At 45.6% G+C, this 27336-nt stretch overlaps 1 protein-coding gene across 1 annotated transcript in view; it reads right to left on the reverse strand.

Annotated features, from left to right (window-relative positions):
• The window catches only part of ARCN1 (archain 1 coat protein complex I subunit delta), a 36021-nt gene extending 12003 nt beyond the window's left edge, over positions 1–24018 (reverse strand). The window contains exons 1-7 of the mRNA XM_008250462.5: positions 23864–24018; positions 8881–9144; positions 8262–8441; positions 7933–8138; positions 7099–7263; positions 1435–1600; positions 466–613 (exon numbers count right to left, since the gene is read on the reverse strand). Coding sequence (XP_008248684.3) covers positions 466–613; positions 1435–1600; positions 7099–7263; positions 7933–8138; positions 8262–8441; positions 8881–9144; positions 23864–23866 — 1132 coding nt within the window. The 5' untranslated portion in view covers positions 23867–24018. The remainder of the gene's footprint in view (positions 1–465; positions 614–1434; positions 1601–7098; positions 7264–7932; positions 8139–8261; positions 8442–8880; positions 9145–23863) is intronic.
• Positions 24019–27336: the final 3318 nt, after the last annotated feature.

Genomic DNA, 27336 nt, shown 5'->3' on the forward strand with positions numbered 1-27336 from the left:
CCCACAATCTAAACTTAAAATAGGGTACTGAATTTCATCATTTATTTTCAAAGTCAGAATTACAGAGAGAGGGAGAGAGAGATATCTTCCAATCTCTGGTTCACTTCCCTGATGGCTGCAATGGCCAGCACTGAGCCAGGCTGAAGCCAGGAGCTCTCCCACATGGGTGGCAGGGGCGCAAACCCTTAGGTCATATCCCAGGCCATTAGCAGGGAGTTGGGTTGATGGAAGTAGAGCAGCTGGGATATGAACCATACGGGATGCTGGTGACACGGATGGCGGCTTTACCTGCTATGCCACAATGCCTGCCCCTACCTAATGAGATCCCAATTCTTTTGATTTTGATAAAAGATCATTTTGTCAAAAAGAACTTCACTATGGCAATGAAGATAAGAGGGTATAAGCCAGAGCTTTTTTTAGATCTCAATGCAGAGTAGCTTAGTCAAACAGGCCAGAGGCACTTACTTGTCAGTGGAATAAAAGATTCTTCTGTGGTTTGTAGTCTCCACTTTAGCACCCCTACATCACTGTTGACTGGAAATGACTTCTCTGGATTCTTCAAGCCAATCAGAGACTCTGCAGTGAAAAGTTTTTTATCCACATTTGGATGGGTCTGGAATGACAAGGCAAACTGAGGTTCAGACACAGTAGACAGGAAACAAACTCTGGGGACAGCAGTTAAAATGCTGGTTGGGGGGACCAGCGCTGTGGCGCAGCAGGTTAAGGCCCTGGCCTGAAGCACCGGCATCCCATATGGGCACTGGTTGGAGACCTGGCTGCTCCGCTTCCAATCCAGCTCTCTGCTATGGCCTGGGAAAGCAGTAGAGGATGGCCCAGGTTTTTGGACCCCTATACCCTCATGGGAGACCCAGAGGAGGCATCTGGCTCCTGGCTTCGGATCAGCACAGCTCTGGCCATTGTGGCCAATTGGGGAGTGGAGTGGACCAGTGGATGGAGGACCTCTCTCTTTCTTCCTCTCTTCTCTCTGTGTAACTCTTTCAAATAAATAAATAAATCTTTAAAAAAAAAAAAGAAGAAGAAGAATCAGGCACACTGAAATGGGATACAGACATCCCAAGTGATGGTTTAATTTGCTGCACCACAGCACCTATTCCAACTTTTTATCTTAAATTTATTAATTTATTTGAAAGGCAGGGTGAGAGAGAGAAGGGCTGAGAGAGGAAGAGGGAGAGGGAGAGGACGGGGACGAGGCAGAGAGATCGTCTATCCACTAATTCACTCCCCCAGAGGCTGAGATGGCCAGGGCTGGGCCAGGCTTCATCTGAGTCTCCTAAGTGGGTGGCAGAATGGCACTAGTTACATCACACAAATAATTTTATATTTATGTGGTAAATATAAGGAATGCTAGTTGAGACTGTGCTAGGTCTTTCATTAGCTAAGTCTTAATACTCTCAACCAGAAGACTCCACACACCTGCAGTTGTACCCCTCTCTTATCTTCGTTTTCTACATGAAGACGAATTCGGCCAAATTTGTCATCTGAGATCCTAAGCATGATCATTCCATGCAACTCCATATTCTGTAATCCTCCATCTCGTCCACAGGTTAGTGTGATCTTTTCTTCAATCTTCATATGTACACTATAAAGACAAAGTGATAAATTTGTTCAGAAAGGTAGAAGTCACAACAAACTCCCTTTCTTCAAGGATTAACAGTCAATAGCCATCAAAAAAAAATTTTTTTTTTTAATTTGGAAGGCAGAGACAGATGGAGAGTGATCTTGCATTTGCTGGTTCATTCACCAAATGCCTGCAATAGCAAGGGCTGGGCCAGGCCAAAGCAAAGAGCTACAACTCCATCTGGGTCTCCAACATGGATGGCAGGGACTCAACCACTTGAGTCGTCATTTACTGCCTCCCAGGGTGTGTAACAGCAGAAAGCTGGATGGAAAGTGGGTTAGCTGGGACTCAAACCAAGCACTGTAACATGAGATGCAGGAATCCCAAACGGCAACCCAACTGCTGCACCACACATGTATCAGAATTTTAAAACATTTTTTTGGTTATGAATTTCAGGGGCATGTGGAGGGGTAAGGTCTCAATATTTATCTTCTTTTTGTTTGACAGGCAGGGAGACAAAGAAAGAGAGACATAAAAAGAGTTCTCATTTGCTGGTTCAGTCTCTAATATTCACATCAGCCAGGGCTGGGCCAGGTAAAATCTGGGAGCAAGGAACTCAATCCAGGCCTTCTATAGGGGTGACAGGGATCCCATCACCTGTTGCCTCCTGAGGTGCCCATCAAAAGGAAGCTAGAGTTCAGAGTTCAGCAAAGACTTGAACTCAGGCACTTGAAATGGGATGTGGGCATTCCTGCTAAAGGTTTAACTGATAGGTGAAACACCTGTCCCTAAAAACTTTTTAAATTTTACTTATTCAAGAGGCAGAGAGACAGAAAGAGAGAAAGCTCCTATCTGTTAGTTTACTTCCCAAATTTCCAAAACAGCCAGAGCTAGGCCAGGTTCAAAGCCAGAAGCCAGGAACTCAATCCAGGTGTCCCACATGGGTGGCAAGACCCCACTACTTGAGCCATCACAGTTGCTCCCCAGGGTCTGTATTACCAGGAAGCTGGAGTCAGGAGCCAGAGACAGGAACTGAACCAAGGCATTCCAAACATGGAACAAAGGCATTCAAACCTGCAGCTTAACCACTAGGCCAAATGCCCACTCCCACAACTTTCAATTTTAAATGCTATTATATCTATCCAAATCAAAAACATTATACCCTTTGATCCAGTGGTTCTTCTCTAGAATTTATCCTATGGATCACTTCTCACCTATGTACAACACTGTACTAGATTATTCACTGAATAATTGTTTTGTAACAGCAAAAGCTTAGAAACAACTTCAGTACCCATTAATGAGGGCTGCTTAAATTAATGAAGGTATATCCGAGATCAGCACTGTGGTATAGCGGGTAAAGCCGCTGCCAGCAGTGTTCCATTACTGATCCAGCTCTCTGCTATGGCCTGGGAAAGCAGAAGAAGATGGCCCAAGTCCTTGGGCCCCTGCACCCTCCTGGGAGATCCAGAAGAAGCTCCTGGCTCCTGGCTTCAGATGGGCACAGCTCTGGCCATTGTGGCCATCCGGGGACTGAACCAGCAGACGGACGACCTCTCTCTCTGCCTCTCCTTCTTTCTCTGTGTAACTCTGACTTTCAAATAAATAAATACATTTTTTTTTTTTTTTAAAAAAAAGGGTATATCCAGGCTGGCGGCGCGGCTCACTAGGCTAATCCTCTGCCTGCGGCGCTGGCACAGGGGGTTCTAGTCCCAGTTGGGGCGCCGGTTCTGTCCCGGTTGCTCCTCTTCCAAGTCCAGCTCTCTGCTGTGGCCCAAGTGCATGGGCCCTACACCCGCATGGGAGACCAGGAGGAAGCACCTGGCTCCTGCCTTCAGATCAGTGCAGTGCGCCGGCCATAGCAGCCATTTGGGGGTGAACCAACAGAAGGAAGACCTTTCTCTCTGTCTCTCTCACTAACTCTGCCTGTCCAAAAAAAAAAAAAAAAAAAAAAATAGAGAATTGTGAGGAAAGATAGTTAGAACAACCTTCTATTTGAAGACAACTTCAAACTTTAAAAAATATAAACTTGCCACACATATCCTTTACTAGAATTTACCAGTTACCCATTTGTTTTATTATTCGCATCTGTATATTCTCTCTAAACATTACATAGATATGCATATATCTGACTGTTTCCCTCTCCAAGAACCATTAAGATGCAGGTTATATACTTGTAAATCATATCCCTTTATTTTTTTTTTAAGATTTATTTATTTATTTGAAAGGCAGAGTTAGAGAGAGGCAGAGGCAGAGGCAGAGAGAGAGAGAGAGAGAGAGAGAGAGAGAATGAGAATCTTCCATCCGCTGGTTTACTCCCCAAAGGCTGCAACAGACAGAGCTGCGCTGATCCAAAGCCAGGAGCCAGGAGCTTCTTCTTCTGGGTCTCCACATGGGTACAGGGGCCCTAGGACTTGGGCCCTCTTTCATTGTTTTCCCAGGCCATAGCAGAGAGCTGGATCGGAAGAGGAGCAACCAGGACTTTAACTGGAACTCATATGGGATGCCGGCACTGCAGGAGGCAGCATTACCTGCTGTGCCACAGCACTGGCCCTGTCCCTTTATACTTAAATATTTCAGTGTATACTAGTAAGAATAAAGATACTTCTTAATAACAACCACAGGGGCCAGCGCTGCAGTGCCAGCATCCCATATGGGCAACAGTTCGAGTCCCTGCTGCTCCACTTCCAATCTAGCTCTCTGCTATGGCCTGGGAAAGCAGTAGAAGATGGTCCAAGTCCTTGGGCCCCTGCACCCACGTGGGAGACCCAGAAGAAGAAGCTCCTGGCTCCTGGCTCTGGATTAGCTCAGCTCTGGCCGTGCAGCCTTTGGGGAATGAACCAGTGGATGGAAGATTCTCTCTCTCTCTCTGCCTCTGCCTCTCTGCAACTCTGCCTTTCAAACAAATAAATAAATCTTGAAAGAAAGAAAGAAACTATAGCTAAAGGAAGATGAACAAAATAACAGGAGAACATAAAGTTTAAAAAAAAAAAACAACCACAGTACATCATCACCTTCATAAATTTACATTGATGTAATACTTTTAGCTAATCTACCATCCATATGCCAATTTTATCAGCTGACCTACTCTTTTATGGTAGTACAGGATAGATCCAGCTAGGGTAGGGCACTGCATTTAGATATCACATCTCTACAGCTTCAAATAAGGAAATCTTTATCTCCAAAATAATTCAGTGTAAAAAAACTAGAAACAAAGGAACCAAACTTAAAACCACACAATTCTTTAAAAAGGGGGAGGGGAGGGCCAGCATGTGGCGCAGTGGGTTAAAGCCCCAGCCTGCAGCACCTGCATCCCACATGGGTGCCGGTTCAAGTTCTGGCTGTTCCTCTTCTGATCCAGCTCTCTGCTATGGCCTGGGAAAGCAGTAGAAGATGGCCCAAGTCCTTGGGCCTCTGCACCTGCGTGGGAGACCAGGAAGAAGCACCTGGCTCCTGGCTTCGGCTCAGCTCAGCTCTGGCCGTTGTGGTCATTTCGAGAGCGAACCAACGGAATGGAAGACCTCTCTCCCTCTAGCTCTGCTTTTCTTTATAACTCTGTCTTTCAAATAAATAATTCTTAAAAACAAATGAACAAAAAAACACAGAGGACTGTATCACAAGACAACACAAGGTCCCATTTTACTCTCACTCCAGTTTACTATGCACAAGAGGTATTTCATTACTCAGAAGGCTTTGTTTCATTCAATGCATAAGCAGAATAGCACAGAGCTTTAGCGAATCAAGAGACTTATCGTGATGTAACCCTGTTCATTTCATGAAGAGCAGGACATGTAAATAACTCCTCTTTTATGCACACCTGGTAAAGGTATCTTTCCAGACTCATCTTTCACTTGACCTCAAAACCAACAACCACAGTAGAACGTCTGGGCTTTAAGAAATCTGAGTCACTGGGGCGGGGGGTGTGGTGCAGCAGGTTAAGCCACCCCTTGCAGCACCAACATCCCTTATGGGTACTGGTTCGAGTCCTGGCTGTTCCACTTCTGATCCAACTCTGCTAATGTGCCCAGGAAAGCAGCAAAGGATGGTCCTAGTGCTTAGGCCCCTGCACCCATGTGGGAGACTCAGATGAAGCGCTTGGCTCCTGGCTTCAGCCTGGCCCAACTCAGGCCGTTATGGTATTTGGGGAATGAATCAATGAAAGATCTCTCTCTCTCTCTCTTGCTATAACTCTGGCTTTCAAATAAATAAATACATCTTAAAAAAATAAACAATCTGAGTCATACATATGTGAACTTGATAACTACCACCTAAAAATGTCACCAGTCATTCCCACAGTCCAGAGATAAAAGACAAACTATTCCACACCAAGTTCAAATATTTAAAAAGGAAAGCCTAATATGTTAATTTTTGGTTCAAGACATTTATAAATTTTAGATTAAAGGCTTAATTTGAACTCCTTATAGTTTAAGTAAAAAAAGATATGCTTGGGGCTGGTGCTGTGGCACAGCAGGTTAAAGCCCTAGCCTTAAGCGCCAGCATTCCAAATGGGCACCGGTTCTAGTCCTGGCTGCTCCTCTTCCAATTCCGCTCTCTGCTATGGCCTGGGAAAGCAGCAGAAGATGGCCCAAGTCCTTGGGCCTCTGCACCTATGTGGGAGACCTGGAAGAAGCTCCTGATTCCTGGCTTTGGATCAGCACAGTTCCAGCTGTTGCGGCCACCTAGGGAGTGAACCAGCAGATGGAAGACCTCTCTCTGTTACTACCCCTCTCTGTAACTCTTTCAAATAAAAAAAATAAATCTTAAAAAAAAAAAAAAAACAAACATATGCTAGTGGTTAGTGACATTCCATGTTGGAGTGCCAGTTCAAGTCCTGGCTTCTCTGCTTCCAGTCTTCCTGCTAATACCCCGGAAAGGCAGTGCGTCATAGTCCAAGTTCTTGGGACCTTGCCACCAATATCAAAGACCCGGATGGAGTTCCTGGTTCCTGGCTTCAGCCTGAACCAGATCTGGCTGTTGTGGCTATAGAAGAAGTCAGTCTGTCTGTCTGTCTCTCTTTCTGTCTCTCCTTCTACGTTGTTCTGTCTTTCAAATAAACACATTCACTAAAAAGAGAAAAACACACACAAAGAAAAGAGAAAAACACACCAAAATATAGTATGGAGCTTTAGCTCCCTGATTCAAGTCCATCTTAAGATAAGCTACTGGGGCTTGCGGTACAGGAGGTTAAGCCTCCACCTGGGATGCCGACATCCCATATGGGTACCAGTTTGAGTACTGGCTGTTCCATTTCTGACCCAACTCCCTGGTAATGTGCCTAGGAAGGCAGCAGAGGATGGCCCAAGTGCTTGGGCTCCTGCACCCACGTGGGAGACTCAGATGAAGCTCTTGGCTCCTGGCTTTGGTCTGGCCCAACACAGGCTGTTACAGACATTTGGGGAGTGAACCAGCAGATGGGTAATGTCTCTGTCTCTCTCTGCCTCTCCCTCTAACTCTTTCAAATAAATAAGTCTTCAAAAAATAAAATAACATGGTCTGTCCTTACTGAAAAAGTTACTGCTTACCTTTCCATATTAATAGGTGGAGCATGCACTTTGGTTGCTTCAGAGGCACGTTTGCCCATATTGGAGGACATGATAGTTTCCCCTTCAGATTTTAATTTGTCCACAAAATTATCTACTTCCTTTCCTTTGGCTCCAAGTTTCAAGGCTTTGCTGGGGCCTGAAGGCCTAAGTGGAAGAATACAAAAAAAAAAATTTTTTTAAAACCCAAAACATTAATTAACAACCCATATCAGTGAATTTCTCTACTTTAAGAGGAATGTAAACATCTCAAGGGAAAAACCCAAGCTTTTAGTGTTGGTAGGGAACTAGCCTATTCATGTTCTGACTTATAAATCTGTCCAAACTGCCAGCTGACAGGCACTATTAACATTCAAGCTTTGAGTACTCAAGGACCAATGGCATATTTTTATATTACATAGGATCTGAAGAAAATTCTTTACCTTCCATCCAGATAAATGTACCTGTGCACAAACAAAATTATGCATATAATTTTAAGTAGTTCACACATTCCCCCTGTAATCAATCCTTGAACATCAAAATTAAAACTTATCCCAGAAACAAGTTAAATACCCTTTCCCTTTCCAAAATAAGATATGTCTCATAGGAAATTGAGGTCACAGGATAATCTGTAAAAGAACTTCTTTTACACAAAAGGAAAAACATGATTTAGATTTCTCTTTTCTCCTTATATTCTGTGTAGTCAAATTTAACACTGCATCTGATTTCATCAAGTCTCATTATTTACAGCTTGCTTAGAAATCAGGTATCACTCCAGACACACACATACGGCCTTCACCCAGCATTTAGGGATACTGGTAATACACTGGGTTATACCTGGCTGGTGCAGGTGCCACCTTTGGTTTATCAGTTTCAATGATGGTCTCTGTGATCATGGCAGCTGTGCTGCCTCCAGACACTGCAGAGCTGCCAAATCCCCCAAATCCTGGAGCTTTTTTGCCCAGTCTCTCTGCATCTCTCCGGGCCTGTTGTAATTCCTTTGCTTTACGCCGCATCTCAGCCTTAGCTTCACGTTCTTGAGTCTATGGAAAGGGACATACACAGATGTAGTTTTGAGCACAATCTGTATTAGCAAGTAAAAACAAGAAACCCAGATTACAGAAGGCTAAGAGATAGACATTCAACCCAGCAGCCCCAAGATTTACCTCTCTGACTGCTCTGAAAACCTTCTCCTCATGAGAATCCATTTCTGTGAAGGTTCTGATCTGTGCCAGGTTAACATTCTCCCGATATCCCAGAGCAACAATTTCATCAAAAGCAAAAATCAAATCAAAACAGTGTTCAGATATTTCATTCTCTTCTAAGGCTCGGCAATATTCAGGGATCTAATCATGGACAGCAATGGAAAAGAATTACAATTTATCAGCATCTGTGTTTCCAAGTCTTATCCCTTTAAATATATAAATTCCAATAAACCTGAGTTCTTTTCTTAGCTCCTTTCTAGTCTTTATTTAAAGCAAGATTTTGGCATAAAGTCTTTGTGTTTCTGTGTATATCAGTAAGTTGTATCTAAAAAACATTAAAAACTATGCCAAATGCGTCAGATTAAGATAACTGCTTAAGAAGGGAGAAAAGAAGCAGTAGCTCCCATATTCTCTTCTGGGATACTTACAGACTAGAGGATATGCAATAAATGTCTGCTAAATGAACAAGGAGCTGCTAAAGAAATCTGCAAATTCATAAAAATAATCCATTTTAGGGGAAGAAAGTTTCACACAAAAACTGTCAGATAAAAAGTGGAAATGAAAATTACAGGACTCTTACCACTCTCGAGAAGAGCCTTAAAGTCTCCAAATCTTCCAGAATGTTGCTGTTTTTGGTAGTGATCAGTACCATGTACAGTTTCTCCATAGGCTGGTAGACATATCTCACACTCTCGGTCTCAACAAATGTATGTTGTTTTCCAGTGTTCATCAACTTTGGAAAAGCTGCTAATAAACCCTCAATCCGAGTTCGAGTCATTTCCACAAACTGTCGAGAAACAATAGCTTTTCCTGCTTTTGTGCAGACTGCTGCTGCCAACAGCACCTGCCAGGAACACATATATAAATAAGTACTAGTTAATTATTTCTTCACATTTGCTTTCTCAACTTCTCATCATCTTCCACAGAATGACACAATCGTTAGTGACATGACTACTAGCAGAGTGCTGACTCAGACTCCATCACTTTTCATTTCAGTTCATAAAACAAAGCAGAAGTAGAGGAAAATAAATCTATTCTTCCCATTTTTCAAAAATGTACCTAAAGAGAAGTTTGTAGTTTTTGTTCCAAGTCTGTATCTACAGAGGTCTGATTATACAAATTAAAGGCATACGGGGGAGTGGTGGCAGTGCTGTGGCACAGCGGGTTAAAGCCCCAGCCTGCAGCGCCAGCATCCCATATGGGTGCTGGTTTGAATTCCAGCTGCTCTAGTTCTGATCCAGCTCTGTGTTATGGCCTGGGAAAGCAGTACAAGATGCCCCAACTCCTTGGGCCCCTGCACTCATGTGGGAGACCCAAAAGAAGCTCCTGGCTTCTGGCTTCAGATCAGCTCAGCTCTGGCTGTTGTGGTCATGTGGGGAGTGAACCAGCGGAATGGAAGACTTCTTTCTCTCTCTCTGGCTCTACCTCTCTGTAACTCTTTCAAATAAATACATCTTTAAAAATTAAAAAAAAATTTCGTTAAAAGTAGACCTAAATCATAAACACTCTCATGAAGACACTTGTTTTCGTATAATCAGTTCCCTTTAAAAAGATCAGAAGGGGCCAGCATTGTGGTGTGGCTGGTAAAGCCACCGCCTGCAGTGCCAGCATCCCGTATGGGCAATGGTTCGAGTCCTGGCTGCTCGACTTCCGATCCAGCTCTCTGCTGTGGCCTGGGAAAACAGTAGAAGATGGCCCAAGTCCTTAGGCCCCTGCACCCGTGTGGGAGACCTGGAAGAAGCTCCTGGCTCCTGGCTTGGGACTAGCACAGCTCCAGCCATTGCAGCCAACTGGGGAGTGAACCAGCAGATGGAAGACCTCTCTCTCTCTGCCTCTCTGTCTAACTCTTTCAGATAAATAAATCTTTAAAAAAAAGAGAGAGATAAGAACATATATTAGGCATATAGAGAGGAACAGAACAAAAAAAATTATCAATTCTAATTGTTAAGACACCAGTTAAGATGCCTATATCCCACACTGGAATGCCTGGATTGGAGTTAAGACTCCAGATGTTTTTATTTTTTATTTATTTATTTATTTTGACAGGCAGAGTTAGACAGTGAGAGAGAGAGAGACAGAGAGAAAGGTCTTCCTTTTTCTATTGGTTCACCCCCACAAATGGCTGACATGGCCGGTGCGCTGCGGCCGGCGCACTGCACCTATCTGAAGCCAGGAGCCAGGTGCTTCCTTCTGGTCTCCCCTGTGGGTGCAGGGCCCAAGGACTTGGGCCATCCTCCACTGCCTTCCAGGGCCACAGCAGAGAGCTGGACTGGAAGAGGAGCAACTGGGACAGAATCCAGCGCCCTGACCGGGACTAGAACCCAGGGTGCCGGCGCCCCAGGTGGAGGATTAGCCAAGTGAGCTGCGGCGCCGGCCAAGACTCCAAATGTTAAGACTTCCTACTAACACAGGAAGCAACAGCACCATTGTCAAATAACAGGGTTCTTCCCACTTTTGTGGGAGACCGGACTGAGTTCCCAGGTCTTGAACTTAACCTAGCCCAGCCCCATCTATAGCAGTATTTGGGGCATGAACCAGTGGATAGGGGCTCTCTCTGACTCTCAAATACATGCATATTTTTAAAAAGTGAGGAGAACAGGCTGGCGCTGTGGCTCACTTGGCTAATCCTCTGCCTGAGGCACCGGCACCCCAGGTTCTAGTCCCAGTTGGGGTGCCGGTTCTGTCCCGGTTGCTCCTCTTCCAGGCCAGCTCTCTGCTGTGGCCCGGGAAGGCAGTGGAGGATGGCCCAAGTGTTTGGGCCTTGCACCCGCATGGGAGACCAGGAGGAAGCACCTGGTTCCTGGCTTTGGATTGGCACAGCGCACCAGTTGTGGCTGCCATTTTGGGGGGTGAACCAGCGGAAAAAAGAAGACCTTTCTCTCTTTCTCTCTCATTGTCTAACTGCCTGTCAAAAAAAAAAAAAGTGAGGAGAGTGGTCAACATTGTGGTACAGCATGTTAAGCTGCTACTTGGGATATCTATATCCTATACGGGAGTGCCTAGGACTGAGTCTCACCTCTGCTTCCAACCCAACTTCTTACTAATGTGCCTGGAAGGCAGTGGATGATGGCCTAAGTGCTTGGGTTCCTGCCACTGGCATGGAGACCTGGATAGAGTTATTGGCTCCTGGTTTCAAACTGGCATAACCCTCACTATTATGGACATTTGGGGAGTAAGCCAGTAGATGAAAGATCTCTCTGTGTCATTCTGCCTTTCAAATAAATAAATCTTTAAAAAGAAAATGAAAAAAGGGGGATTTTCCTTCTTTATAAAAAATAAAATTACCAGTTGGTTACTTTAAAGAGTAGCAAATAATTAATCCTCCGCCTAGTGGCGCCGGCACACCGGGTTCTAGTCCCGGTCAGGGCGCCGGATTCTGTCCCGGTTGCCCCTCTTCCAGGCCAGCCCTCTGCTGTGGCCAGGGAGTGCAGTGGAGGATGGCCCAGGTGCTTGGGCCCTGCACCCCATGGGAGACCAGGAAAAGCACCTGGCTCCTGGCTCCTGCCATCGGATCAGCGCGGTGCGCCGGCCGCAGCGGCCATTGGAGGGTGAACCAACGGCAAAGGAAGACCTTTCTGTCTCTCTCTCTCACTGTCCACTCTACCTGTCAAAAAAAAAAAAAAAAAAAAAAAAAAAGAGTAGCAAATAATTAAAACAAACACTTCTTTTATATATTTATAATTCTTTAAATAAATAAAATTTTAGTATTTGAGAAATATTTTCTTGTATCCTCACTATTTGGAGGTTTCTGCTATTACCCAGGTATGAAGCAAGAAGGTATATATTGAGGGCAACAAATGACCCAAGGAAAACAATAAAAGTATAAAAAAGTCATGATTTATATCTATTCCAGCTGTTTAGCCTGAATTAACAGTGTGAGACATTTATTTACATAAAGTCAAGGGGCCCTATAGTTTTTGGTACACAAATAATAATACCTTAATCCCCCAGGAGAAGAAATTGACCTAGAAGTATTTTTAAAATTTTTTAAAGGTTTATTTATTTATTTAAAAGTCAGAGTTACACACAGAGAGAGAAGGAGAGGCAGAGAGAGAGAGAGAGGCCTTCCATCTGCTGGTTCACTCCCCAATTGGCCGTAATGGCTGGAGCTGTGCTGATCTGAAGCCAGGAGCCAGGAGCTTCTTCCAGGTCTCCCATGTGGGTGCAGGGGCCTAAGGACTTGGGCCATTTTCTACTGCTTTCCTAGGCCACAGCAGAGAACTGGATCGGAAGTGGAGCAGCCAGGAAGAACCGGTGCCCATATGGGATGCTGGCACTGCAGGTGGCGGTTTAACCCGCTATGCCACAGCACTGGCCCTGAAGTATTTAAAATTTTATTTATTTCTGACAGGCAGAAAGAGAAAGAGACAGACAGAGGGACACATAAAGAGAGCACCCATTCACTGGCACACTCCTCAAATGGCTGCAATGACCAGAGATGGGCCAAGCCAAAGCCAGGAACTCAGTGCAGGTCTCCTAAGTGGGCAGCAGGGATTCAAGTACTTGAGCCGTCAACTGCTATCTCCCAGGGTACCCAGTAGCAGGAAGCTGGAATTGGGAGCCAAGCCAGGGCTCAAACCCAGGCACTCAAATATGGATATGGGTGTCCTAATTAGCATATTAACCACTAAGAAACTTGTTTTCACAAATTTTTATCATAGGAGGTTCATGTTTCTATCATCTACATGCGTCCAACAACAACAAAAGAAAAAAAAAGGAAAAAGGTTTAAGTGTTGTTGCTGATTCAGTTTTCCAATTACCAATGACAAGCAGGTAACTTTTTGATGATTCATTGCATGCCGTATCTGTCTGATCATAGGGTAAGATGATATAAGGGAAGACTTCTGCCAAGATTATCCCTCAGAAGAAGTATGCCACATAAAACTTGTACGTGAAAAGTCATAGTAGCATTATTCATAATAGCTAAAAACTGAAAACTCAACCGTCTATCATCAACTGAAGACTGGATAACAAAATGTGGTATACCATACAATGGAATATTTAATTGTAAGAAGGAATGAAGTACTGATATATGATGAAAATACTGAATGAAATAAACCAGAGGTTGGGGCCAGCAGGTTGGCACAGAGGGTAAAGCTTCCACCTGAGCTGCCTGCACTCATATGGGTACTGGTTTGAGTCCCATTTGCTACACTTCTGATCCAGCTCCTTGCTGATGGGAAAGGACTGCCCAAGTCTTTGGGCACCTGCGCCCACACAGGGGACCTGAATGGAGTTCCAGGCTCCTGGCTTTGGCTCGGCCCAGCCCTGACCATTGTGGCTGTCTGGAGAGTGAACCAGCAGATGAAAGATCTGTCTCTCCTCCTCTCTCTATAACTCTGCCTTTAATATAAATAAAAATTTTTAAAACAAACCAGATATCTTACATGAGTCTATTTGTATGAAATATCTAGAACAGACAGATCCGGAGTCAGAAGCAGACTTGTGGTTGCCAGGGGCTGGGAAGAGGGGAATTTGGTAGTGTATGAAGTTTCTTTTTAGGGTGATGCAGCGTCCTAAGTTTAGAATGTGGTTGGTTGCACAACACTGTGGATACTAAAAGTCACTTAATTGTGTACTTTAAAAGGCTATGTTTTGTGGTATGTTAATTATATCTCAATAATAATTTTAAAAAGGAATGGAGAACAAGTCCATATATTAAATGAGACTTGGACATATGAACCAACCACAATGTATTAATCAAATGTGAACAGTTAAGAACCGCTGATATTAAGGAGTTACTGGTAAATTTTAGCTGTAAAACTATGATAATGCATCATCGAAACATTTTTATAATAGAGACTACTTTATTTTATTTTTTATTTGAAAGAGTTATAGAGAGAGAGCGAGAGAGGAGAGGCAGAGAGAGAGGTCTTCCATCCGATGGTTCACTCCCCAACTGGCCGCAACGGCTGGAGCTGGGCTGATCCGAAGCCAGGAGCCAGGAGTTTCCTCCAGGACTCCCATGCGGGTACAGGGGCCCAAGGACTCTGGTCATCTTCCGCTGCTTTCCCAGGCCACAGCAGAGAACTGGATCGGAAGTGGAGCAGCCGGGTCTGGAACCGGCACCCACATGGGATGCCGGTGCTTCAGGCCAGGGTGTTAACCTGCTGCGCCACAGCACCGGCCCAGAGACTACTTTCTTTTAAAGTTATAGAGATTCTAATCCTTCTGCGATCCCCCATAATAAAGGTGTCCCTTGATTACTTTATATCGAACAACCAAATGAGTTGTCTGGGGTAGACATTATCTTCAATCTCCAACTATGCTAGTTCAGTGTTTACTTATAAAAGGTCATCTTATTTAGTAATTATTCTGGGGATCAGATCTCACATTTCACGTGTCAGATGTCAGTTATAAATACCCCTTTTAAAATCAACTGTCTTATGGCATATAAATGGGTTTTTATAAGCTGGAAAAACTTTCCAAAAGCACCAATACTACACACTGATTCAAAAGTGCTAAACAGCAAAAATAAAGTAACTCTAGTGATGATGATATTTGTGAAGACTCTGGATAAAATTGTTTCATGAATGTAAGAATGGAAAAAAGTTATTTCTCCATTAAAATCTTAGTTCTGTAACTCTAAACACCTATATATAAATGATTAAGTATTTTAAGAACACATTTGAACATTTTTGTTACATTCGTAAATGTTTATATATTCTAGGCAGGTGTTGTGTTACCTTCTGTAGCACCTGCATCCCATATGGGTGCTGGTTTGTTTCCGGACTCCTCCACTTTCAATTCAGTTCCCTGTAAATGAGCCTGGGAAAGCACCAGGAGATGGCCCAAGTGCTCGGGTCCCTGCACCCACACGGGAGACCAGGATGGAATTCCTGGCTCCTGGCTTTGGCTTGGTCTGCTCTGGCCGTTAGGGATATAAACCAGTGGATGGAAGATCTTTCTCTGTGTCTCTCCCTCTCTCTCTTTGTAATTTTGCCTTTCAAATAAATAAATAAAAAATTTTAAAAAGAAAGGCACCAATACAGAGGGAGAGAAGGAGAGAGGAAGAAAGATCTTCCATCTGCTGGTTCACTCCCCAAATGGTCACAATGGCTGGGGTTGGGTCAGGCTGAAGCCAGAAGGCAGGAGCTTCATCTGAGTCTCCAATACGAGTGCAGGGGCTGAAGCAGTTGGGCCCTCTTCCACTGCTTCCACAGGGGCATTAGCAGGGAGCTGGATTGGATAGGGAACAGCTGGGACTTAAACTGGCTTCCATATAGGATGCCAGTACTGCAGGCAGCGGCTAACCCACACTACAATGCTGGCAAAATAATAAATCTTTTAAAAAAGTTGATATATATCCCGGTTGACACAAAACTTTTCTTCTTAATATTCCCATCAAGAAAAATGGGAAATGTTCTTCTATTTGGACCACCTCACACTGATTTCTCCTTTTCCCAAAGACTAAGAAATAGTGCCATAAATTTGCAAACAACCAAGTAGATATACCAGAAAAACAACTGAGAGCAAGACAATCTGTATTCCGAGGCTGGCGCTGTGGTGTAGCAGGTAAAGCCGCTGCCTGCATGCCAGTATCCCAAAGGGCACCAGTTTGTGTCCTGGCTGCTCCAATTCCGATCTAGCTCTCTGCTATGGCCTGGGAAAGCAATGGAAGATGGCCCAACTCCTTGGGCCCCTGCACCTGCGTGGGAAACCCGGGAGAAGCTCCTGGCTCCTGCCTTGGGATCAGCACAGCTCTGGCCGTTGCGGCCAACTGGGGAGTGAACCAGCAGATGGAAGACCCCCCCCGCTTCTCCCCCTCTCTGAGGTAACTCTGCTTTTCAAATAAATGAATAAATCTTTAAAAAAAAATCCGTATTCTACCTTCTGTCCTTCTATTTACTATATGTCTGAATTTAAGTTACTCAACTTTGCTTAGCCTCAGTTTCTTTTCCTATCAAATGGACCATCATTTAATTACCTCACAAGCTACTATGAGGGCCAAATGACTATCGTGAAACAGTAAGCCAAAATACTATGGGATTTATGCCACATATATTTGATATGTAAAAAACAGTATCAGTATTAATGCATTTCATAAAAGAAATTTATGTCATTTCAAGGTAATGGATCTTAGCCTTATGGGTTTGTCAATTTTTTTCACATTAAAAACTTAAATTTTTTTTCATTTTTATTTGAAAGGCAGACACACACACACACACACACACACACACACACACAAAGGCTAGTTCACTCCCTAAAGGAAAGCAACAGCTAGGCCTGGAACAGGCCAAAGCCAGAAACTCACGTGAGTAGCAGGGACCCAAGTACTTGAGCCATATGCCGCTTCCCAGTGCATGCGTTAGCAGGAAGCTGGACTGGAAGCAGGGAGAGCAGGACTTAAGCCCAGGCACTCCAATAAGGGATGCTGGTAGGTGTCCCAAGCTGCAACTTAGCCACTATGCTACATGTTGACCCGAGTCCATCAATATTTGGCTTTCAAATGGTATCAACTCTCTAAAAAATTTTACTAATAATTTAAAGAAATTCATAGATCCTCTACAGCAACAATTCTCAAATGGCCCACAGAGAATCACTTCATGCACTGAAAATAATACTAACAAGTAGGAGTATATGGTAACTGTAATTCCTGTAGAGTCCATCCCCCAACAAGAAGTTGAAAATCATATCCCTGAAAAGTTATGATCCCCTTGGGGTCAGTGCTGTGGCATAGCAGGTAAAGCTGCTGCTCGCACTGCCAGCATCCCATATGGGCGCTGGTTCGAGTCCCAGCTGCTCCACTTCCGATCCAGCTCTCTGCTGTGGCCTGGGAAAGCAGTAGAAGATGGCCCAAATCCTTAGGCCCCTGCACCCATGTGAGAGACCTGGAAGAAGCTCCTGGCTCCTGGCTTCATACCAGCCCAGCTCCAGCCCTTGAAGCCACTTGGGGAGTGAACCAGTGGATGAAAGACCTCTCTCTCTCTGCCTCAGCTTCTCTGTAACTCTGCCTTTCAAATAAATATATAAATCTTAAAAAAAAGTTATGATCCCCTATATTGAATTTTTGGAACTTAGAGGAGTAAGTAGAAATAAATCAAACAGATATCTAGAAAAGATCAAAACTTCACACCTACACAAACATGGGTCTGATCCAGCTCCCTGCTAACGTGTCTGGGAAAGCAGCAGAAGATGGCCCAAGTGCTTGGGTCCCTGCCACCCATGCGGGAAACCCAGAAAGAGCTCCTAGTTCCTACTTCTGTCTTAGCCAGCCCTAGCCATTGTGGCCACTTGGGAAGTGAAGTAGCAGATAAAAGGTCTCTCTCTCTCTCTCTCTGTAGCTCTGCCTTTCAGATAAACAAAATAAATCTTAAAAAAAAAAAGTTAATGGGAAATGTGTATTACAAAAAAATCTGTGTTGGGGGCCAGCATTAGCAGGGAGCTGGATTGGAAGTGGCGTTCGTTTGGGATGTTGGCATCAAAGGCTGTGACTTTACCTACTATGCCACAATGCCAGCCCCAGATTTTATTATTTTATTTGTTTGAAAGGCAGAGTGACAGAGAGAGGGAGAGACAGAGATCTTCCATCTGCTGGTGCACTTCCCAGATGACTACAAATGGCTGGGGCTGGGCCAGGCTATAGTCAAGAACCTGGAACTCCGTCTGATTCTCCTACATGGGTGGCTGGGGCGCAAATATATGTTCCACAGCTTTCCCAAGTACATTAACAGGGAGCTGGATAGGAAGCTGAGCAGCCAGGAACAGAACTGGTGTGCTAATATGGGATGCCAGCATTGCAGGAAGAGGCTTAGCCCACTGTGCCACAACCCCAGTCCCCCTTTTTTTTTTTTATTTTGACAGGCAGAGTGGACAGTGAGAGAGAGAAAGAGACAGAGAGAAAGGTCTTCCTTTGCCGTTGGTTCACCCTCCAATGGCCGCCGCGGCGGCACACAGCGCTGATCCGATGGCAGGAGCCAGGTACTTATCCTGGTCTCCCATGGGGTGCAGGGCCCAAGCACTTGGGCCATCCTCCACTGCACTCCCTGGCCACAGCAGAGAGCTGGCCTGGAAGAGGGGCAACCGGGACAGAATCCGGTGCCCCAACCGGGACTAGAACCCGGTGTGCCGGTGCTGCAAGATGAAGGATTAGCCTGTTGAGCCACGGCGCCGGCCCCCAGTCCCTTTTACTACACTTTTTGAAGTACTCTCATATTAATGATTTATGGTTATATTAATTTCTATAGCTGCTATATAATATTATGTTGCCTTCTCTATTTATAGATAATTACAATTACAGATAAAATCCTAAGGAAAACTGCAATAAAATCCAGACCACATACAAAACCTAAAACTTCGAAAATAATTTACTCAGGGTTTCAAGTCTACCACGTTATTTTAGAACAAAAACTTGCAGAGAATTTTTAAAAAGAGACATCAGTTTCTGCATTGAACTTCCATTATGAAGACTAAGTAGATGGCAAATAAATGGAAACTCAAGAAAATAATTTTGTAAATGAAAAAATTGGTAAGATCCTAATTGAAAGGTGTTATTATTGATTGCAGTTATCTTCTATCATGCATAGATTAGCCACACAACCCCAAATTAGCTTTTTCTAAAAAACGACTTATTCATTTTATTTGAAAGGTAGAGTTAAAGAGGGAGAGAGAGAGATTTTCCATTCACCAGTTCCAACAGCTGGGGCTGGGAAGGCTGAAAGTAGGAGCTTCATTTGGGTTTCCCACATGGGTGGCAGGAGCCCAAGCATTTGGGCCATCTTCTGCTGCTTTCCTAGCTACATCAGCAGGGAGCTGGATTGGCAGTGGAACAGCAGAGTCTCAAACTGGCATCCATATGGGATGCCAGAGTTGCAGGCAGCTATGCTACAACACCAGCCCCTAAATGTAATTTCTAATAACTAAAGACTTTCAGGAATTGAACTTATGTACATTTATCATTCATTCACAGTAAGTTTACTAACCAATTATCTTAGAAAATAAAAGAACAGCATTCTATAGATAATAAAAGATTTTACAGAAGGGTACTATCATGAGACTCGATAATATCAAGTTTATTCAAATGTAAGCTTAATAAGTAAAATAATTAACTATATCTGACAAATGTTAATAAAATAAGAACATGTTCTCATTTACTTGCAAAAACTAGAAAAAGGAACAAACCAAAAGATGCCCTTTTTTGAGGGTGCGAATTGTGGTGTAGCAGGTTAAGTTCCTGTGGAAGTTTGAGTCCTGACTGGTCTGCTTCCAATGCAGTTTCCTGTAATGTGCCTGGAGAGGCAATGGAAGATGGCCCAAGTGGTTGGGACCCTGCTACCCACATGGGAGAGCTGGAGAGAGTACAAGACTCTTGGTTTTGGCCTGACCCAGACCTGGCTGTTGCCACCATTTGGGAAGTGAACCAGCAAATGAAGTCTCTGTCACTGTATCTTTCAAACACATAAATAAATAAATAAAAAAAATTTTTTTTAAAAAAAGATGCCTTTTTTAACTAATTTTATAAAGAAGTCATCATAAGTCATTCATTTTTACATTTGATCATTAATTTATCTATTGAGACTTTGCAGTCTAGAACATTCTGCATTTATTTTACCAATTAAAGCCAAATTTTATTTTCAAAGAGTACCTGGATTTGAGTCCCTGCTCCAATTTTTTTTAAGATGTATTTATCTTATTTAAAGTAAAGTATGTAAAGTCAGAGTTAACAAAAATAGAAGGAGAGACAGAGATGGTCCATCCACTGGTTTACTCCACAGAAGGCTGCAACAGTCAGGACTAAAGCCAGGAGCCAGAAGCCTCACTCAGGTCTCCCACATAGGTGGCAGGGGCCCAAACAACTGGACCAACCCCCGTTGCTTTTCCCAGGCCATCCGCAGGGAGCTGGAGTAACCCGGATACTGGTGCCCACATAGGATCCTGGTGTTGCAGGAGGCCCCCCACTCCGATTCTAATTGAACTGCTTGATGATGCACATCCCAGGAGGAAGTGGTAGCTCAAGTACTTGGGTCCCTGCTACCCACATGGGAGACCTGGATCAAGTTCCGGGTTCCCAGCTTCTGGAACTGGCTGGCTGTTGTGGGCATTTAGGAAGTGAACCAATGGATGGAAGAACTTATTTTTGCTTTCTCTCATTGCTCTGCCTTTCAACTAAATAAATTTCTAAAAAATCCTTCATTTATGTACTGATATCTGCAATTATTCTGACAGAGGCAGGCATTGTGGCCTTTGTCTGTGACACCAGCATGCTATGTGGGAGTCAGTTCGAGACCTGGCTGGCTGCTCCATTTCTGATCCAACTCCCTGCTACTGCACCTGAGAAAGCAGTGCAGGATGGCCCAAGTGCTTGGGTTCCTGAACCTAAGTGGGAGATCCGGAAGAAGCTCCTGGCTCCTGGTTTCAGCCTGGCCCAGACCTAGCCATTGTGGCCATTTAGGAAGTGAACCAGTAGATGGAAGATCTCTCTCTCTCTCTCTCTCTCTGTGTGTCTCCTCCTCTTTATAACTCTGCCTTTCAAATAAAACAAACAAAAAACTGTCACCCAGGATGTCCACATATCAAGAGTGTCCATTGAGTGGCTATTCTACTTCCAAGTCAGCTTCCTGCTAAAGCTTCCTGGAAGCCAGCAGATGATAACTCAGGTGCTTGGGGCCCTGCTATCCACACGAAAGACCAGAATTGAGTTCCCAGTCCCCGGCTTCAGCCTGGCCCAGCCCTGGCTGTTGTGGGCATTTGGGTGTGAACCAGCAGATGGAAGATCTTTTGTTGCTCTGCCTTTCAAGTAGATGAAAAAAGACAAACATTTGGGGCCAGGGCTGTGGCGTAGTGGGTAAAGCCGCTGCCTGTGGATCCTATATGGGCGCCGGTTCAAGTCCTGGCTGCTCCACTTCAGCTCTCTGCTATGGTCTGGGATAGCAGAAGATGGCCCAAGTCCTTGGGCCCCTGCACCCGCATGGGAGACCTGGAGAAAGCTCCTGGCTTCGGATCAGCGCAGCTTCAGCCATTACAGCCAGTCAGGGGGTGAACCAGCAGATGGAAGACCTCTCTCTCTCTCTGCCTTTCCTTCTCTCTGTGTAACTCTGGCTTTAAAATAAATAAATAAATCTTTAAAAAAAAAAAAAAAGAGAGCGAGAGAGAAAGAGATGAAGACAAAGATGGATGATTAGAGGGATGATACTTTAAGTATCAAAGTAAAATGTTAATCTAGCTAGTAGTTCTATGGGTATTCAGTGTATTTTCAATTTTTTCAGACATTTGAAAATTCTGCAATAAAATGTTGAGGAAAAATTAATCGACTTTCCGGGATTTAAAAAATTTTAATTTATTTATTTCTTTGAAAGGCAGAGAGACTTCCCATCTGCTAGCTCACTCCCCAAAAGCCTGCAACAGCTGGGCGGGGCTAGGCTGAAGCAGGGAACTTAGTCTGGGTTCCCACGTAGTGGCACGGACGCCAGGCACCCAACTACTTGAGCCATCATGTGCTGCCTACTAACGTGCACACTAGCAGGAAACTGGGACTGGGAGCAGAGGCAGAACTCGAACCCAACACTCAGATATGGAAGTCAGGACCCTAAGTATCATCCTAACGCTAGGCCTAACACCTGTCCCAACTTTTAGGAGTTTGGATACAACCGTTAGATCACAATTTCATCTCATTTGAACATTTCTATCATCTAGGGAATATGCTGTAAAGGGGTAATATCCAAAAACATTACACAAAATAAGACCAATGTCTTAAGCTTATACAGGGCAGAATGTACCTGGATAAGCTGTTCTCCAGAGTCCGCAAATCTGTGAGTGTCTAGATCACGCCAAGTCTCTAACAGTCCAGAAATGCATGACACAACTGCATGCATGTGCACACACGTTAAAATGACACTCAAAATTTACACACATCACTCAACAGCTAGAACTTTACCATCTTTTAGTTACCAATTAAAAGTACTAACTTCCAAGAACCTTTCAACAAACAAGATTTTTGTGAAAATTACCCATATTTACAAGGCTCTGTTATTAAAATGATAAATGTTTGAGTCTAAGACACTGGGGCACCCACATCCCGTATCAGAGTGCCTGATTCCTGTTCCAGCTACTCCACTTTGGATCCAGCTTCTTGTTAATGCACCTGGGAAAGGAGCAGACGATGGTCCAAGCATTTGTGCCCCTGCTACCATGTGGGACACCAGGACGGAGTTCCTTGCTCCTGGCTTTGGCCTGGCCCAGACCTGGCTGCTGCAGTCATTTGGGGAGTGAACCTGCAGAGGGAAGATTCTCTCTTTAACTAAAAAAATCTTTAATAAAAAACTAAAATCACTCTCCATGATGACTACACATTGTATATATATACTGAAATGTCACTTTGTAGCCTATATATACAATTAATATATAGCTATTACAATTGTTTAATCAAAAATATCACCATACGAATACTGAGCCTCCTAGTGAAACTGAAAAACGAATTTTGGGAATTTTCATGTGTAACACACAAGTTTTAGAGGGCGAATCTGCCTGATGCAATGTATAAACCCGATGACATTCTGTCATCTCTCACGTACATTGAAGATGCTTTAAATCAGATTATCTGTTGACAAAAGAATTCTTTTTTTAAAAAAAGAACAGTTCAAAAAATTAAAGGGTACAAGGTGCGCTGAAAAACAAACTACAAGCTCGTTTGAAACCCAAGACTTCCTTCTACTTCATGAAAATCGACAAATCGCAGCGATAAGGCAAGCGGAGTCAGCAGTTCTGTTTTCTCCCATCCTCACCCCCATTAAGTTTTTCTCTCTCTTAACAGCTGAGCACACGCAGATAAGGCGTCTGAGGGCGAGTAACAGGTCCCAGGCACCGCCCACCCCTCTCGGTCCTCCTGCGGGGCAGCGCAGGACCACTGGCCACATACACATCACACGTTCGGGTTCCCCTCCACGGTGGGTTCCTCGGCCACAGGAACCGTGTTCCCTCCAACTCGCTCCGATTTCCCAACCTCCTGCACACACGACGTACACGCACTGCCAAACTGACACGCCTAAGTTCTGCCCAAGTAGTGGAAGGTTCCGGGGACGCTCAGATCCTGCGGTTACAGTGTTACAAGTTACTCCGCCGCCGTCTAGGCCTCAGTCTCCCTCTTCTGAACAAACAAAAGCCAGAGTCCGGACCCCAGGGGATCTGGATTTCGAACCCCGGGGGTGGGAGACCGGGGACGAACGGGACGGGAACCTGCGGAAACGGGCCCGGCCGGCCGAGCCTCTGCGCCTGCGGGACCCGCGGCACCGCAGCGCCGAGCCCCGCAGCCTGGGGCCCTCGCGACAACCGCGACAAGGCTCTTGCAGTGCAGACACCCCCGGCCCGTCCCCTCGGAGGAAGGCGTCCAGCTGGTTGGGGGGTGGGGTGGGGCCTCGGCGACAGAGGGGCGGGGGTCAGCTCCTTCGGATCCCCCGGGAGGCCAGGCACGGAGCAGGGGAGGCCGTGAAGCTCCCCCGCCCCGAGAGAAGCAGCCGGCTCCAGACCCCCGAGGCTGGGCTCCGCCGGCTCCAGCTCCGCGCCAGCCGGCAGGGACAGCGGGCAAGCCAGGCCCGGCCCCCGGCGTTCAAACCTGGCTGGGATCTTACCATGGCGAGGGCGGTGGTGGGGCGCTCCCGCGCTCCGGTTCCACTGGGCCTAGGGCTGAGGTGAGAGGAAGGCGAGCACCGGCCTCCCCGGACCTGCCGCCCCCTGACAGGAGCCGCAGCCGCTTCGCCTCTAGCCAAGATGGCGGCCCCGAGCCACGTCTCCAACCGGAAACAGCGCGGGTCAAAGGGCGGAGGGCGGGCCGTGGGGGGCCGGAATTGTGGGTGCGGGGCTGGGCGCTGGCTTTGCGCTGGACGGGGAGGGGGCTCTGCCCGGCTGGGGAACCTCGCACTGCAGTCCTTTTACTCCCCGCACCGCCTTCTTTTGTGTATGCTGCGTCCAGCTTTGCAGTACATAAAGCCCCTCTCACAACCCCTGGGTCGTTCAATATTTTAAATAACCTGTGCGGGAAAGGGACTAGTATCCAGAATATAGAAAGAACTGTCACAACTCGGTAGTGCACACATATTCCAATCTAAAAATTGACAAAGGAAAGGATAGGAGTAGACATTTCTCCAAAGAAGACATAAAGACGGCTGATGAGAACGTTACAAAATGTGTAGACTTAGGGAAATGCGAGTCGATACTAACGTGCACCTGTACACCCCCGCTAGGGTGGCGGCTATAAAACAGTCAGTTGGCCGTGCCTTTGGCTCAACAGCTAAGACACCGCGTGGGGCACCTGCGTCCCATACTGGGGTGCCTGGGTTTGAGTCCCGGCTCCTCCACTTCCAAACAGGCTTCCTGCTCACGCACATCCTGGGAGGCAGCTGCTGATGGCTCAAGTTCGCGGATTCTCTAACCCACTTGGCAGATGGGGCGGGGCGGGGGAGGGGGGGCTCCAGGCTCCTGGCTTCAGCCTGGTCCAGCTCTGGCTGTTGCAAGCAGGCATTTGGTTCTGAAATACTCGATGGACGATCTCTCTCCATTTGTCTCTGTCTCTCTGCCCTTCAAGTAAGTAAGAATAAATAAATGTTTGAGATTAAGAAAAGTAATCAGTGTGAGGATGTGGAGAATGTAAAGCCTCATGCTTTGCCGGTAGTGGGAATGTACTATAGTGCAGCTCCTTTTGAAAAGCTTGCGATTTTCAAAAAGTTAAACGAAGTTAGCATATGACCCAGCAGTTCCACTCCTAGGTACACTCTCAAGAGAACTGGAAATATATGCGGGGTGGCATTGGGCTTAGCAGTTAAGACAAGGACATCCATGTTTGAGTGCCTGAGTTCGGATCCGCCTCTGCTCCTGACCCCAGCTTCCTGCTATTGGGCACCCTGGAGGTAGCGCGTGGTGGCTCAAGTAGTTGTATCGGCAGCATTCACACAGGAGACCTGGATTGCATTCCCGGCTCCTTGCTTCCACCTGGCCCAGCCCCAGCCTTCGCAAGCATGTGGGGAATGAACTGGAAGCTGGGAAGATGGGGTCTCTCTTCTGTCTGTGTTTCTCTCTTTCTGTCTCTTAAATAGACAAATAATTTCCTAAAAGAAAATCTGGGGCCGTCGCTGTGGCGTAGCGGGTGAAGCCACTGCCTGCAGTGCCGGCATCCCATATGGGCAATGGTTCGAGTCCTGGCTGCTCCACTTCCAATCCAGCTCCCTGCTGTGGCCTGGGAAAGCAGTACAAGATGGCCCAACTCCTTGGGTCCCTGCACCCACTTGGGAGACCTGGAAGAAGCTCCTGGCTCCTGGCTTTGGATCTGCACAGCTCCGACAGTTGCAGTCATCTGGAGAGTGAACCAGCAGATGGGAGACCTCTCTCTCTCTCTCTCTCTCTCTCTCTGCCTCTCCTTCTCTCTCTGTGTAACTATGACTTGCAAGTAAAATAAATAAATCTTTTTTTAAAAAAAGAAAATCTAACACAAAAATTTATAACCTAGTGTTCATAGCAGCATTATTTATAGTAGCCAAAAAGTGGAAGCAACTCAAAGAAACAAGATATATAAAGGAAAAAAGAGCTGGTACATGCTACAGCATGGATGAGCCTTGGAAATATATTAGGTAAAGGAAGCCAAATGCAGCAGGCCATAGCTTATGACCCCACTGGTATGAAATGTCCCAAATAGGCAAATCCATAGAGGCAGAAGGAATATTAGTGGTTTCTGGGGGCTCAGGAAGGTGAGGATTGTGAGTGACTGCTAACGGGTGTGAGGTATGTTTTTGAAGTAATGAAAATGCTTGGGGTTGGAGGGGCTGCATTGTGGGGCAGCAGGCTAAGCTGCTGCTTGCGACGCTGGCATCCCATATCGGAGTGCCCGTGTGAATCCCTGCTACTCAGCTTCTGAGCCAGCTCCCTGCCAGTGCTCTTGGAAAGGCGACAGAAGGCGGCCCGCGTGCTTGGGCCCCGCCACCTAAGTGGGAGATCCTGTTGGAGTTCTAGGCTCCTGGCTTTGTCCTGGCCCAGCCCTGGCTGCTGCAGCCATCTGGGGGAGTAAAGCAGAAGACGGATCATTCTCTCCCTCTCTCTCTGTCACTCTGCCTTTCAAATGAATAAATCATTTTTTTTTTTTTTCAAACGCTCAGAGCAGAGCAGTTATTGAGTTTAGGTCCATTTGTGGTGCATGAGTGGAATGATGGCAAGTTTAAAAGATGAACCCAAGGGGGCTGGCGCTGTGGTGCAGCGGGTTAATGCCCTGGCCTGGAGCGCCGGCGTCCCATATGGGCGTCAGTCCAAGTCCCGGCTGCTCCACTTCCAATCCAGCTCTCTGCTAATGCACCTGGGAAAGCAGTGGAGGATGGCCCCAATGCTTGGGCCCCTGCACCCACAGGGGAGACCCAGAAGAAGCATCTGGCTCCTGGCTTCAGCCTGGCCTAGTCCTAGCTGCTGTAGCCATTTGGGGAATGAACGAGTGGATGGAAGATCTCTCTCTTTTTCTCTCTCTCTTTCTCTTTCTTTCTCTCCTCTCTCTCTATAACTCTACCTTTCAAATAAATAAATCTTAATAAAAAAAAAAACCCTTCATGTCTGTGAGAAAAGATAACAACTGTTTTTCTTATGCAGCACTCATTTTGTGTCTGGTGTCTTACATGTTACCTCTAATCCTTTACAGCAATCCAGAGAAGGGCACTAAAGATCAAAGAAATTAAGCACCTGCCCAAACTCACAGTCAGTAAGTGGGAGAGCCAGGACTCAGACCCAGCTTTTCCCATTACAAGGCAATGCCTCTCCTTATGGCCTGTGTGTTCCTTAACATGTACTGAATACTTACGATGTCCCCGGCATTGCTGTCACTTCTTCACACCAAGCATCTCATTTAATCCACAAAAGAATCCTCAGAGGCGGGGACAATGATTATCTTCATTCCACCCATGAGGAAATCAAGCAACAGAGAGGAGACCTATTCTATCAAAGGTCTCCCGGCTAGAAAGTGGAAAAGCCAGTCATCAAAGAAAGCCTTCTCCCAACTTCAGAACCTATTGCCTTGAGCACTGCATTGCAGACATCTCATTCTTACCCGTATCAATTCCATTTCCAGTGGCTT

This window comes from Oryctolagus cuniculus, chromosome 1 (assembly GCF_051225735.1).
Source record: "Oryctolagus cuniculus isolate XC-2025 breed Fujian yellow rabbit chromosome 1, ASM5122573v1, whole genome shotgun sequence".
In the NCBI taxonomy this organism is placed as follows: domain Eukaryota; kingdom Metazoa; phylum Chordata; class Mammalia; order Lagomorpha; family Leporidae; genus Oryctolagus; species Oryctolagus cuniculus.